At 38.3% G+C, this 15,277-nt stretch overlaps 1 protein-coding gene across 1 annotated transcript in view; it reads right to left on the reverse strand.

The window, feature by feature from the left end:
• The window catches only part of LOC139937772 (uncharacterized), a 44,113-nt gene extending 32,036 nt beyond the window's left edge, over positions 1-12,077 (reverse strand). The window contains exon 1 of the mRNA XM_071933077.1: positions 11,698-12,077. Coding sequence (XP_071789178.1) covers positions 11,698-11,773 — 76 coding nt within the window. The 5' untranslated portion in view covers positions 11,774-12,077. The remainder of the gene's footprint in view (positions 1-11,697) is intronic.
• Between the last annotated feature and the right edge of the window lie 3,200 nt (positions 12,078-15,277).

Genomic DNA, 15,277 nt, shown 5'->3' on the forward strand with positions numbered 1-15,277 from the left:
AGTGTAATGCTGACAAGTTGCCACTGTTAATTCCAAACCTTAAAAAGGCAGAGATGGAAGGTGTTTCAAGCAATCTAAGAAAAGGCGGCAAAAAGGAGAGAAAAAAAACCCGGCATGGTCTTGTAGAGGAGAATGATTGGTTAGAATTACAGTTGTCCTATGGCAGGACAGTGAGCAAAATGTAAGCGAAGTCCGCAGGGATTTTTGCACAAAGACTAGCAGGGACAATATGATATTTATACAGAAACAGGATCGGTGAACACATAACTCCGCCTTAGGAGAAGACTAACTTTATTTATTGTCTTGAAACATGTGGGCCCATGAGGGTTGCGTTTCGCCAGTCAATTACTGGCGGTCAGTGGGGATTACATAGGATATGTCACATGGGGGCATGACTAAATTATCCATCGGGCATAGGCCTTTGCACTATACACCTTCAACAGAGGAATAGTTGAGAAAACAGGATAAATACGACTGGATGTTGTTGCATTACATTTATATGTAGTTGAATCAACCGGGTATAGTCAATTACCGGTTCCTTTCAGAACCTATACTACCCATAAGATTTACACATGGTGCTACACTGCAAACCTCTCCTGGATATTAGTTTAAATCAGTTCTTTTGTTTTCCAAAACCTCCAAATCAGCACAGAAAGTAACTTATAAAGTATAACTGAACGGCAAGGCATAAAAAAAGTAAATAACGAATCAAAGAAGTGCTCCCGGCATGCAAAGTTTCAAATGATCCTAATTTTATACATCGTCACTGTTGTTTTTGTGATTTGTTTCTTTCCCCTCTAGAGCACAATGATATAATTGCAATCCCGCAGCTTTACAAATAAACACATCATACTAATTAAGACATATCAAAAACAACCCCATCAAGAGTTGATTTTCCGCGTAGATCTGGAAAAACACATGCTGCAATATTGCCACAAAATCGTGTTTGAAGTCAGACTGGATTGACTCGGTGTATCGACGCTGCCCAGAAGTACAGCAACTTTTCGTTTGCATAAAATCGAACGAACAGCGATATTCACTGCCTGCTGTGCAGTGAGTAGTTTTAAAGAAATTGCGGTTTAACCATCGATTATCCAGCACGGCCAAATATGATGTTTCACAAGCACCAAACTTTCAATAATTCAAATGACACCTACAACAGTCGCACCAAACAAAAGGAAAATTGATTTTAATAATACACATCACACGCTACAGCTAAAATGCCTTTCGGGTAAGCACCAAACGACACCCGAAAACAAAAAACTACTACAATTTTTGTTTTTGAATAAGCAATCTCCCCCCCCCCCCACCCCTCCAAAAATACAATAGCAAAATATTTTTTATATAACCTTAAAACAGTTCTCTGCCATGGGTGCGGTATACGATTCTGATCGTAGACAAAATTAGCTTCTCTCAGTATAAATTCCTGACAGTGGCAATTACAAGTGCAGTATGGAGGTTTCCATGGTGTTAGCTGACTGTTTACAAGGCAAAGCTGTATAAACCTTGCGTGCCGAGACCCATGAGAATTCTCCCGCCTAAATTGGCTAAAGTGGAGCCAATTTTCCACAGGGAGGAATTCCGTTTGAGAATTGTAATCTTGCATCGATGTCAATAATGTGCATAACCACAACCATGGGTAGGACCTATACACCATTGTTTTTCATGTCCATTTTATAAACAACACTTTGAAAAACCATATGGGGCAATTATTTCAATGATGCAGTTATATCAATTAACAATCGCTGTGGCAATAATGAGTACTAAGTGCTTTGGTTGTTGAATGCATAATCTGTAAAGAGTTACTCACCATTTATATGTTGTTTATTTGTTGTCTTTGTTGCACACTGGTGCCCTATGGTAGGGCAGTGCGCACATTCATGGCGTCAACATGACTTTAATTCATGTAAGTTTATGAAGTCAGATTGCCGAAACAATTATACGCTAGTGTTTGTGTAATTAATTAACTTAGTGGCATTAAGTATTTATTTTTAATTGATCTGGAAGGACATATTGATCATGGAAGGACTTTATATTATATCCTATACACCGACAAGGAGGCACGGCTCAACCCCTTGAAGTTAAAATATTAGACCTCGGATTAGCCTTACTTGGATGTTTTCGTCAGCACCGTAGTTTTGTAGCATTCAGGCATACCATCGAACATGAAAGACCCACGAGAAAGGGGGTATGAACCGAATACCACCTTATTCATGTATCTATTTTCACAGTTTCAGTCACCTCTGCCTTAGTATTTTGTTCAATAATGAATACAATAGAATAACCATTTGATTTTGACTAACGTAATGCTGATTTATAGGGCAACGTTATAAAGTAAGATACAATAAAAGTCATTTGTCGACCTTTCAGTTAAATACAGTGTCTGCTGCCGAGAAAAAAAGCTCAGCAAAAAGTCACGGTATTTTGACACGAACGTCGAATCTATCTATGGGCAAGGTGACCGTGGATACCAACCAACTCTTTAGCCACAGCAATGACAAACGGATACCACGACAATTTGAATATTATACAAAAGTCACCTTAGTGATCTGTGATTCAACACTTTTGACATTATATGAATCGATTTATAATCAATAGGGACACTTCAGACAAAATTATATATTCGCATAATGTTACTATCATTACCAACTTAATAATGAGCGTAGGCTTCCGGTTAGAATTTTCGCCATTTTATTTTGGGTCATCGCCAAAATCAAGCACCTTTAAGCAATACCTGCATGTTTACGGCAGAATCAGGACTCAGACGATGGTCGCATACGAGAGTCACAAGCAAAATTTAAATTTAGGAAGAGCATGCATTGTAAACAAAAGTCACAACATAAAAAGCATGTACCTTTCCCGCCAATATCACGAGACGACTAAGAAACTACCTTCTATACTCTGATTTAGGTCGGGTCAAGATTCTGTTTACGGTGATTGGGGGGTGCTGGATAATAGGTTCGCTTTTCAAGCAATAATTAATTGCATCAATGGATTGACACTTGATATCTATAACCAACTACCGCTTTGATTCTCCTCGTAACTCAGGAATATGAATGATTCTCGCCAAGATGCCTACCGCGTCTCAACACTACCGCTGCTGTATAATAGTAGATTATAAAGAGATAGCCTACCGAGAGGTTTTATGCACAAATCCCTACGGGTTAGTTTTACTCTATTTTCCATTATGGATACAAAATGGCAATATTCCGGGGTGTAATAACAGCACACTTTCTCGTCATTGTTGTACTCTACATGGTAATTGTGGATTTTCAATTATACCTGGTAATCCCATGAAATACAGGGGTCCGTGTTAACGTAATTTCAGTTTCTTATCTGAGATAAAGCTACGAGCGCATATTGCTAGTGGTTTTTGTTATACTATATAGAAATTCAACCAGTGCAGTGAGATTTCAAGACACATCGAGTTAAATTCAGCTAGAGGCTATTAATGTATACACTATCTTTTTATAAATATTTCATGTTTCTGGGCCCAAGGAGAATTGACGAGGTTTGTATTGGGTCAATTTTTACATTAAAGGATGAGCCGATCATTGATAACAAGAAAAAGTATAAATGTTCACAAAATTTGCTTGAAATTCTATTTATTTTTTAGAAATAGGTAAAACAATACTTTGATCCCACGAACCTTTATCTCAAGGTTTGAAATTAACTCTGAAGAGGTTTTTCACTCGTTTCTCGTGTCTTTGACTATCGATTGAGCTTAACTTTTCACAGGTTTGTTATTTTCATTGTTCACTCTCGGCTTCTTCTTTGCTTTCTTCTTAATGTCTCTCTTTTCATGTCACATTAATATGTTTTGTTGTGTTGTCATTATTAGCCTTCGAGAAAGACTCTGCTATGGTCGATTGCCAGACCATTAACTGTTTGCATTTATTTCATATGCTCTATCAGTTGGTAAGCAATTTGCAACAGCTAATTTCTGATTTCATATTATAGTTGCCAAACCATGAAATAATTGTCATGTAAAATTGAATAGCATAGAGTGCAAAATGGTCTGGCGTTTAACAAAGAGGTCGCGTGCTAACGGTTCGATTATTAGGTTTTCCGAAAATGACCAATCATTTTGATCATTAAAGTGAACGCCTGTACATTGGTTTTGGGGAATTATTCGATTGTTTTACTCCTCTATAAATGAGACTATTGTGTAATAAATGTTGTATAATAACGCAGATATGCTGCGCTATTATTGCTATTTGTAATTTGCATTTTATTATTTTTGTGACTACTATTTCAAAACAGTGCTAGTCTCATTCGCATTGAACATAAACTTGGGAACCCCAAACGTGACTTGAACGTGTGATGGAAACAAAACCACGGACTCTAACGCGTGAAGATCGAACGCGCGAGACTTCGACATGGATCCAAAAGCATGCTATAAGATGCATACAGCGAGGCACGCCGTGTCACAGTGCAATTATGTACTCTATGCAATGCTATCCGGACTGTATTGCATATGCAATCGTGTCTGCCCGGACGCTGCTGCATAATACAATTGTGTCCGCCCGGACACATTTGCACATGCAGTTGTGTCTGCCCCGTGCAAAACCGTTGCAGTAAATTAAACGCCCTTGGTCGACGGAACACGTTCGCAATTTTTTGAAAGACATGTGAAATATTCGGCCATTGGGTATTCGCTGCAATTATTATGATATAATACACATGCTGCATAATGAAATACGTAGGTTCAGTTGCACGCGCACATACATGTACGGTCATTATGTCCGCCGGACGGTTTTTGCATAGCCCCGGACACGATTGCATATGCAAAAGTGTCCGGAGCAGACAGTATTGCATGGCGGACACAATTGCATCCGACACCGGCCGTATCCGCTCTAGTATACGCGATATAGCGACGGATATCATTACTACACGTATCTTACGCGATATAGCGGCACTTGTTCGATATAGCGACGAATATTCTACACACGAACGCGATATAGCGACGGGTTTTCACTTCAGGTCGCGATATAGCGGCGGTGGGCACATTGCATGCGCTACACGTACACGATAATAGCGGCGGAGCAGCACCGTTGTTTTGACGGATTGCTGTGGAGACGTCTAGGCAGAACTTCATTTCTCTCAGTAAATATTTGAAAGAGGTGCATCCACGGTTTATGTCAATCAAGTTACTGGTTCGTTATTCAAAGCGAAGGGGTGACTCCACTCGGTTGAAGATCATGGTTTATTATTTTAAAGGGGGAATATGTTTTTCCGTTTTCGTGCTGGCTCGTTATTCGCTCACGTATTTCGGTATAACGAGCATCAAGGCAAAACCTTTGCATCTTTCTACGAAAGAAGACGACAAACCTCGAGATATTTCAATGCTATTTGGGGGCTTCCATGTAAAATTCAAGGGAGTTTCGTGTTGGTTCAGCAGTCTCTCCCGTCTCAGATCGGATAGTGGATTGGGTTTTTCAGGACATTCATGGTTACGTGGGTTTCACCTTGTAGGGGTTGCCTTCCTATAAATAAATATTTCCTCACCGTCTGCTGCTTGATGTGCAATGAATAAATTAACACATTAACTAGAAATTTTGGCAAAAGCCGAACCCTAATGGCAGCTGTTAAGATCGTTCTTTTGTGTTCGTATTTTTTTTCCTTTTTTCTTTTCTTACGGAGACCTTTAAGCGCGTATAATGACAGTTAGCAAACCACTTGTTTTTAATAGATGATAAATTGGCATCGGGGATAAAGAATATTGTGTATTATTATTACAGCTGCGGATGAAACTTGGGGTTCATTTTGTTCGATAAAAAGGCAGTCACCTAAATAGGCTTATCTCATTATAGTTGAATAGTGTCGTAACATAATCTTTATTCAGTTAACAAAAATCATCAGAGTTTTGAAGAAGCCATGTTTTTAAAAGTCAATTACCAAGTGTCGATTGAATGTATTGTGGTTGGTGTAGCCTGAGACCTAAATGAAGGCCCGTTAGTTCAGCCCAACTATGTGAAGCCCAGGCTACATTTAGGGCCAGGTTGGGTGCCCATATCACAATGAGCTACATTGACGGTCCTGCGCTTTAGTAGACGCCACGGTCACAATTGTGCTTACTGTATCACTTTCTGTTGTAGGCATAATATTCTTCTTGATGATTATAGATTGATATTGAATTCATATCAATACAGCTATCAAATCACATCAAAGCATTGTAAACCTCTCATGTTTTAGCTATATACAACATGTGTTCGTAGCTGTCTGAGCAAGACTCTTGTACAAACGGTTGGAGGAGGAGACAATACCACACAAGCCTTGCCTCAAGATGATGAAATAAAGATGCAAGATATTATGTCTTGAAGAGTCTCAAATTGCACTGTGGCTCATCTTGGTTTGCTCTCTTATTCAATCATAATGAAACATAACTCTATTCACTATCCATACGAGTCAATGTGCTTTGGGCAGTTAGTTGTACTTCATTGTTATTTCAAAGCTTGAAACGACAACACGGCATCGTCTATATTAATTTCTTAGCGAGGGCTAGTCACACAACCATTATTATTATAAGGCAGAATCCATACAACATTGCTTGAGGTTTGTTGTGGGATTCTTCTCCACCCCTGTTGTATCAACATAAAAGACATTAAAAAAACCTAGCATCAGCAGCAGCAGCAACGACACCGACAACGACAGCCGTTTCGAAATCCATGTAGAAAGAGAAACAACAGCAACAACAACAAAACAACAACAGCATCAAAAACATCAAAAACATGACATAATTCTGAATGATATGGCTTAACAAGACATTATACAAATGAATCAGTTTCAGACAATCACTGAGTGATTGAGATGATTATGTCAAATACTGTCCTTGTTATGGCGCCTGTGCACAATTACCTGTGCAGGATAATATTAGCCTTGGTTAGGCACTGATGGAGTGATGCATTATTTATGGATATTTGACAATACTTGAGATTATAGTACCAAAATGACACCTAGAGACACAATAGTCTGCTCATTGATACACACTGGAATCCTTAAAAGCTATTGTTCAATCGACATACTGCACATTTTTAATATTTACTTCTTTTCAAATAATTGTGCGGTCAAATCGTTGAGAAAATGATTAATGTTGAAAAACGGTGTCACGTCAGATATTGATTGTACGTTCGGTACGTAACCATGCCAAACTGACAAATCAATATCGATCAGAGAGAATATAGTCACTGGTTGGAAGTGTTTCCCATATCGAAGATTCATAGATGGAAATGATCAAGACAGTTGGCACTAGTGTGAGCTAACTTAAAAAAAAAAAAAACTCCCCCCCCCCAAAAAAAAAAAAAAAAAATAAGAATAAATAAAAATAAATAATAAATATTATAAATAAATAAATAAATAAACAATTAATACGAACCAGTTTAAAAACAGTTTCTGGTTTTTTTTTAAGTTTTTTTTTTAATGAATATCTTTAATGTTACTATCAATGATTTACCGGAACTTTAAAAGCAATAGTTCTTAATTTCATGCTCAGTCATTACGAAATTGACAAAGAGGTATTTTCTGGGCCATTCAAGCGATTTCAATAGCGTACAATCAACGATAAGTGAGTTGGTTATCCAGAAGGAGTTGAAGAGAAAAGGGAGTTGATTATTGCAGTCATTGGTTGGAGGTTGATAGAGGAGATTGTCTCTGTTAATTAGTATCTAAAGAGAGTGTTGAATGACGTGACAGGACCTTCTTAATATTCCAGCGTCGTGACATGCGGTGATTTGACTCCAAGTCATTTTCTTCTGTCAAAACATATATGGGAATTTCCCTCATTTTGGGTGGAAATCAACATCCCGGTAGATGTTAATGTAATACACGATGGCAATCCAACGGTGACTCAAGTTAAATCGTTCACCTGAATGAGAAATCTAGTTTCACGAATGATTTTCTGCATAACTATATATTTATGTACAGGTAATTACTCCTACTTCATGGGAGGACCATTTAGTGACGACCTTTAACCTTATACGTAGCTCAAGCCTTAATGTAGCCACAATTTTATCACGTGTACATACATAAAGCCTACCTGCATTAGACTACACTGTACCTTAACTTAGCCTAAAATATAGTAACAACTCTGTCCCTAAACTTAGCCCAGGCTTTAATTAAATATAGGGACCTCACGGTGATATGCGCTATATAAGAATGGTTTTATTGTTATTATTAGGTTTTAGGCTATACATAGATTTAGGCTTTATAGTCTGGATGTGTTGTGTTCAATCTATAGAGATTTTGGAGTTGCATCTAGTCCTACATTTAATTGACGCCCAGCCAAAACCGAGAGAGCTTTATTTGTTGTTCAATTCGATTATACTTCTATTTGTAGACGTCATAGTTCCGTCTGAGCCGGAATTATATTCCCTGTGGAAAACTCAGTTTCCATTCATGTTATGCATATCCGTATCAATAATTAATTCAGTCCCATCTCCCGCCCTCGAGTTTGAACATTAACCTTCTATAATCCATGGATCACAGGGAGATTGGTGTTTAAACGTCACCACGCACTTTCCTTGTCCCTCGTATGAACGTATAAAACTTGTTTTTCATGTTTTCTCTATTCGTCTTTCGTTGAAAGGGCAAGTGTATTATTAAGCACAGAAAGGCTGATCGGGTGCATTTTTAATGTTAAAAGATATTTGCCTCCTAAAGATAACTGGAGCGTATTGTATACATCAATGCTTAATGTCGTTAAAGTTGCATTTTCCTTTCCTTTTCCCTTCGGAGGTGTGTAGTTAAGCTACAATTCGACATACTTTATGGTTTCGAGAAATTACTGTGCTAGGGTCGAAACGTCAGACCATTAAAGGAACACGTTGCCTTGGATCGGTCGAGTTGGTCTTTGAAAAGCGTCCTGTAACAGTTTTTTATAAAATCGGTATGGTTAAAAAGATGTTGTAAAAGTAGAATACAATGATCTACACAAATATCCCTCGAAGTTGCGTGGTTTTCCTTTTACCTCGTCCAGTAACACGGTCGGCCATTTATGGGAGTCAAATTTTTGACTCCATTTTGACTCCGTGTTAGTTCGCGACGTATAATGAAAAACGTGCAATTTTGAGTGATACTTGTGTGGATCATTATAATCTACTTTATAAACATCTTTCTAACCATATGCATTTCATAACAAACGGTTTCAAACGCTTTTTATAGACCAACTCGTCCGATCCAAGGCAACGTGTTCCTTTAAATACTTTTTGCATTTATAACATCGGTCCTTCTGGGTAAGTTGTTTGCAACAGCTAATTCTATATTTTTTCACTTTTTAGTATGTTTGGTTAACATTTCTATAATTACTCGTTCGATTTGGAGAGCCAAATAACTTCCCGTCCTCCAGTTTTCAAAAACCCTAATCTTTTGACTTTCGATCATATTAGCCGATAGATCACAAGAAAGAATCTTGGAGAGGGTTGTGAAAATCTTTTACGAAGGTCAGAGCAGAAAAACAAAAAATGCTTTGCAGGATTTCTGAGAGACAGATCGTTTGACAAGACTAAGCCGAGTCACGCTGTAGTCGACATCTCCACTCCCTAACAGTAACACGTCATTTCCACCAAAAAGATTCTATCAAAACCACCGGCTATTTATACTTGATTTTGTTTGATAGGTCGGGGTTGCACGGTGTTCATGATACATCACATGATGCGGTCGTAACACGTGGTCGACACACCCGGTCGACACAATCCCGTTCGACTACCCCCCCCCCCCATGTCAGTTTCAAACCGTGTTTCTTTCCCACTCATATATTATGTCGAATTCCATTCGCTTTATAAACCTTGCTTTGTATAAATTAGTACGTGGTCTCATATTGTGTTGATGATTGCATAATTCTCGACATAGCTGATCGACACACTCCCCATCGACACCCCAGTTCCAAACACTTCTCAAATTCTATTAGCTATGAATTCTTGATTTTGATTTGATTTGTCGTGGTCTGCCAGTGATATATGCCGCATGCCTGACTCAGCATCCTAATTTAATCAGTGCCAACAATGTTTGGTTGTCCACGCGACAGCTCGTGTTAGCATTTGTTGGATCTAAGAGCTGCGTTGCATGTTGTCTTAAAATTTACATAATTTTTGTTACACTCCCTCATGGAATAAAACCTTTTTTTGTGTGAATATAAGAGCAACATCTTAAGTCTTGAGGTTGTTTAAATTAAACAAGGATTGCTTCTGATGAGTTTATTGAGGTTCCTCCTGCCCGGATTGTTATTACCTAAACTTACACTTTTCCCGCTAACCGGGGACTGAACACTAACGCTACAGGAAATCTCACACGGTCGAGTGTTTACGGTCAACCACTTTAGAGCGTGGGTGGGTAGAAGGTTCGAGTCAACCCACAGTCAACCCACGGTCAGAAACTCGCGCTACTGTAAAACTGGACCCAGATGGATGGTTATATACAAGTTTTTCCCCAAGCTGTCCATGAATACAATAATATGTTTAACTTGTTTTAGCAAAGAAAGAACATCTTCCTGGCTTGCCAGCTTCAAAATTAACATAAAAGGCCTACAGCCGATGGAATTTGTAAAACCTCACACAGGTTTTTGAATCTCTAGACCATTGTTAATGCACTGGATCCCCAAAGCAACCATCGACAGGGGAAAATGCAACATTGGTATGCACGCACACGCTTTAGTAAACACACACACCCACGCACACATTTGTGGCATCAAGTTGAGGCTTATAGTATTATCCTAAAAAATACCAGCCGCAAATTCTGGTGTTTTGTTTGCTCTCCCATGAGCAATTTATGCCGCATTTAATCAGCTGACCCACGGTGGACCAATCATCACATGGTTATTCAAATATTCTCATGCGACATTACTTTCAAAACTTGATTTACTCGAATCAATGTTGGATAAAAAATATATAAATATAAAAAACAACAACAGCAACAACGACAACAATAGCAGCAACAACAACAACAACAACAACAACGTCATCATCAACAACAACAACAAAAACATATTCTTAAAGATATTAACAATCTTTGAAAAAAAAACTTACAAAATTAATTTAAAGGTGCAGTTAGTTCTGTAAGGCAAAATCACAAAGCGCCTTGGAAAACGAACGCACGAAACTGACTACTTTTGGAGACTGATCACAAACTTTGTAGATCAGTGCATAGCTTTACTCTTCAATTGGTTCACAACCGTGGGTCAAAGGTTAAATTCAATGCACCCGATGGTCAACTCGGTGAGACTCACCTTTCAAACTGTCTTGATGTCGTCTTTATTGAATTGCACCCAATGGTCAACTCGGTGAGACTCACCTTTCAAACTGTTTTGATGTCGTCTTTATTGAAATATATATTCTGAGCATTCCAACGTTCCAATAAAACATACATTTTACTTTTCATTTATTAGTCACTTGCCAAATAGGAACTAGTTTCATGACTAGAAAAACGATTGACGAAAAACAATTCGACTCAAGCGTCCTTTTGAAGAATTGTAAAATCTTCTACAAAAAGGAAAAGCAATTAAGCACAACTCGGACTCATGTAAGTTTAAATTCTCATTTTAACATCGGACTGACACTCTCAAAAAGAAAACTTACGTCTTGCAATACGAATCATTCATAATCTGAAAATATCAAACCATTTTTGAGAAAGTTTAAACAAAAAAGACAGAGTTGGGAGAGAAGAGAAACGGTTGCTTTAATTTAAAATGTTCAATTGCCCACTTACCTTCCACCGGCGCCGAATTAGTGACAGCTACAACCAGCAGCGCCAAAACCAACAGCATTTGTTCCCACCTTGCCATTTTAAAAAACAAAAACCAAGTTCCCAAAAGTTCCAAACTCCGACTAAAAAAAACAAGCTCCCGAAATAGTCCGGTGGGGTGACACGCCCCTTATTGTAACCCTTCTTCTCTCGGTGAATAAGATTCGATTAAACAAAATAAAGGCACTGTGAAGTTAGAGCAGAGATTCGCCTTCGTGTATATCACCAAATAACAAAAAGTAGACAGGCTTTAATGATGTGCACTCCTAGGATATACAGGGTAGAATGGTATGAGATGTATAGCATGCAAGATGAACACAGCCAGCCCCCGCATGTAGAAACTAAACCCTCAGTGAAAAACAGCGCTTTTCCGGGCAAAATGCTGGCCTCCGATTGGACGTTCTGCGACTGTCACCACAAGCAAAGAAGATACGGCATCGACTAACAGCGCCATTTGCGTCAATGCTCATGAAGCCACGTCACTGGCAGCTCGTCAGTGGCAAGCACTTGCGTCACTACAAACATCTTACAGTACTATTGCTCCGTATGTCCCTCGCGTGTACAACGACAATCTCCAACACATCGCCTTCTGTACATTAAGACCCTCGTTCGCTTCTCACACAGACGCGTGTTTCCCGCCAGAAAACCGAATTAATGAATCCATACAACGCATCGCCTTAGGCTATCTTGGCGTCTGATTGGCTAATAAAAGACTGCACCTTCAGATTTATTTCTAAATGTCTGTTACTCGCGAATTGATTAAAGAGAGTTCAAGTGCACAACGTCACAACGTGCAATACCGAAAACAGCAAGGGAACGTTCTATAAATAGCTCGGTTGCGAGGGGGGGGGGTGGGGAGGGGGGGGGGTGATTGGGGATTCCCCGAAAACGATGGTTAGGGATAAATATTCAGTCACTGACAGCAATATTATGACATGATATCATAAACCCGATCCACTGTAGATCAGCCATCTTGTTTACGCTCAAATTGAAAATGAATGTGTTGAAGCCAATGAACAAAGGTGTAGTCTGGCCCACTGTTCCTATTGGGAATCAGCATCGATAAGTACTTAGGCACTCAGGGACCAAGACACGTAGACTCTTTACAATGGTGTCGATGTTTTATGGCATGCTTTAAGTGCATCAATCCATTAATTAAGTTTACCTCCAACAAGACAAACATCTTCCTCGTCTAGGAAATTATAATCTTGAGTGTTTAGAATGAGAGACAGGTTGGTGCATTATGTTAAATTGACAGCCCAAACAGTCTGATGTTCATATGAGTAGATTAAACCACTCAATGTCCGTGCTGGGTGATGGAAGAGTCATGTATCTTTGATACATTAGTAATTGCATCATTAGCTGAATATGAGTTCCTCTGGTGTTTGAGATGTGATCGTGGTGTTTAGATTTGACCAAGTAAACCACGAAACGATATGTGAATACCTGGACTAAGCAACGTGTAACCGTTGAGAATTGTGAATAGAATTTGAGTCTTATAGCATGTATAATAATTGAACAATAATATTATGTTTGGTCTCTCTTGTTGCGTTTTGATTTAGATGATCTTCCTATCAAGGGAACTCGGCAAACTCACACAAGAGGTTATTAAACACCAAGCTGGCAACAGCTAATCTCTCATACAAACACTGGTTCAACGTCTATGATAACGAATTGCACTTGATCAAGAAATTGTGATTCAGTAACTATACGGCAATAATTTTATGTGTTCTAGTCATTGTGACATCAGCGGTTAAATTGGGGATTCGAACCCACAACCTTGTTATTACAAAGTCCTGCAGCCTATGCGTTTGTGACGGTTTTTAGGTGTTTTACAAGAAGTTAAACCTCAAAACGATTCGTGGATACCGGAAAAGAAACAAGTCGTTACCGAGCTATGAATATAATTAGAGCATTCGAGCATGTCTAATGATAGGTCATTGTGGCTCTCAATCATTACGTTGGACATCTTCCACATTCACGACATAGAGAGGTATGTGTCTTTTAAAATAATGATGATTGATCGCGGGTTTGTTTTATAATTTAGTCGTTATCCAATTTTGGCTTGACGTAATCTAGGGAGACCTCCATCACATGAGTCGCTATTTTGCATTTGTTTCATTCAAGTAAGTATTACCAAAGCGAGGCCAGATGGAAAACATAGTCTGGTGCCTTTAAAACAGCAAATTTACCATCATCACAGATGATACGAGGAACCAGATAGAATGTCTTAAAAGACCCGGAGAGATATTGCTTCGCACGACGAACATGACGGAATTTAAAAAAAAAAATAAAAAAAATAAAAAAATCGTAAACAAAAACTGAACACAGGTGAGAGCCCCTGAAATACAATCTCATACTTCAGAATGCATTAGCTTCAAACACGCTCCTTCTCTGGGAAACTATACGTCAAAAAGAGGAAATCGGGAACAAAATACCTCATATAAAATTGGGAAAATGTAAACATGATTTTGAATTTGTTGGTAACCTTTGACAACAAACAAAGATTTAGGTTCATCTCAAATCCATCAATTATCAAATACCCCCCCCCAAAAAAAAAAAAAAAATAAATAAATAAAATATATATATATATACATATATATATATTTGCGAGCATGCCAATTCATATTCGAGGAAAAAATATTGTTTTAAAGATCTACGGACACTTTGCGAACATGTTGGACATTCAATGGGAAACTAAGTGGTCAAAACACGGCAGCGTCTCGTCAAGGAAATGGTCATCGATTTAGTTGAACCGTGTGTATATAACGCGTATACGAATTCGCGCTTGTAAGAACCCTATTAATATTCTACACTTTAAACAGTTCAGGCCTGACACAAAAAGGCATGCATTAAAATAGATGCCACCCGTTGCCATGGGAACGGCAATTGTAGTATGTTTGTCTAATCAAGGCTCGTCTAAATGATATTTTAATGTAAAAAACCTGAGTGGTTTGCTGACATACAGACGCCACAATGAATTGTGTTTAAAGGGCAATGTATTGGAGCCATTCTATTGTTTTATTTCTGCATAAATTATTAAAAACAATCGAGTAAAATGAGAACATTTCATTCAAAAGTCTTTTAAACACCGACAACAATACGGAGCGAATAATTTGTGTATTATCTAATACCTGGTTACTGTCACATTGGTGATGACTGACTCTCTATGCTGAGATAACATACTAATAACAAACTGTTTCAATTTTAAATGGAATCTGAGAAATATATTAAAACTTGTTCGATGAATAAATGTTGAATAGCTCAAAGAGCAATAGTCCAATATAAATTACGTTTTGAACTTTGTTTGTCAGATCCAACGATCGGAAATCTGTCGTTTGTAAAACAGTATTTGTCAATAATAAAGCAAAAACGAATTAAAACATTACCTGGTGGAGGAAAGTTTGCAGTAAAACCATGTATAGGCCTGCATGAGTAGGATTTGAAACATCATTGCATGATGGAGATGAAACCTAGTTTGCAGTTACGCCATGTACATAAGTATAGGATTTGAAAGCTGCATGGTTGAGATGTTTGCAGAAAC

The sequence above is a fragment of the Asterias amurensis genome, chromosome 5, assembly GCF_032118995.1.
Source record: "Asterias amurensis chromosome 5, ASM3211899v1".
Classification (NCBI taxonomy): domain Eukaryota; kingdom Metazoa; phylum Echinodermata; class Asteroidea; order Forcipulatida; family Asteriidae; genus Asterias; species Asterias amurensis.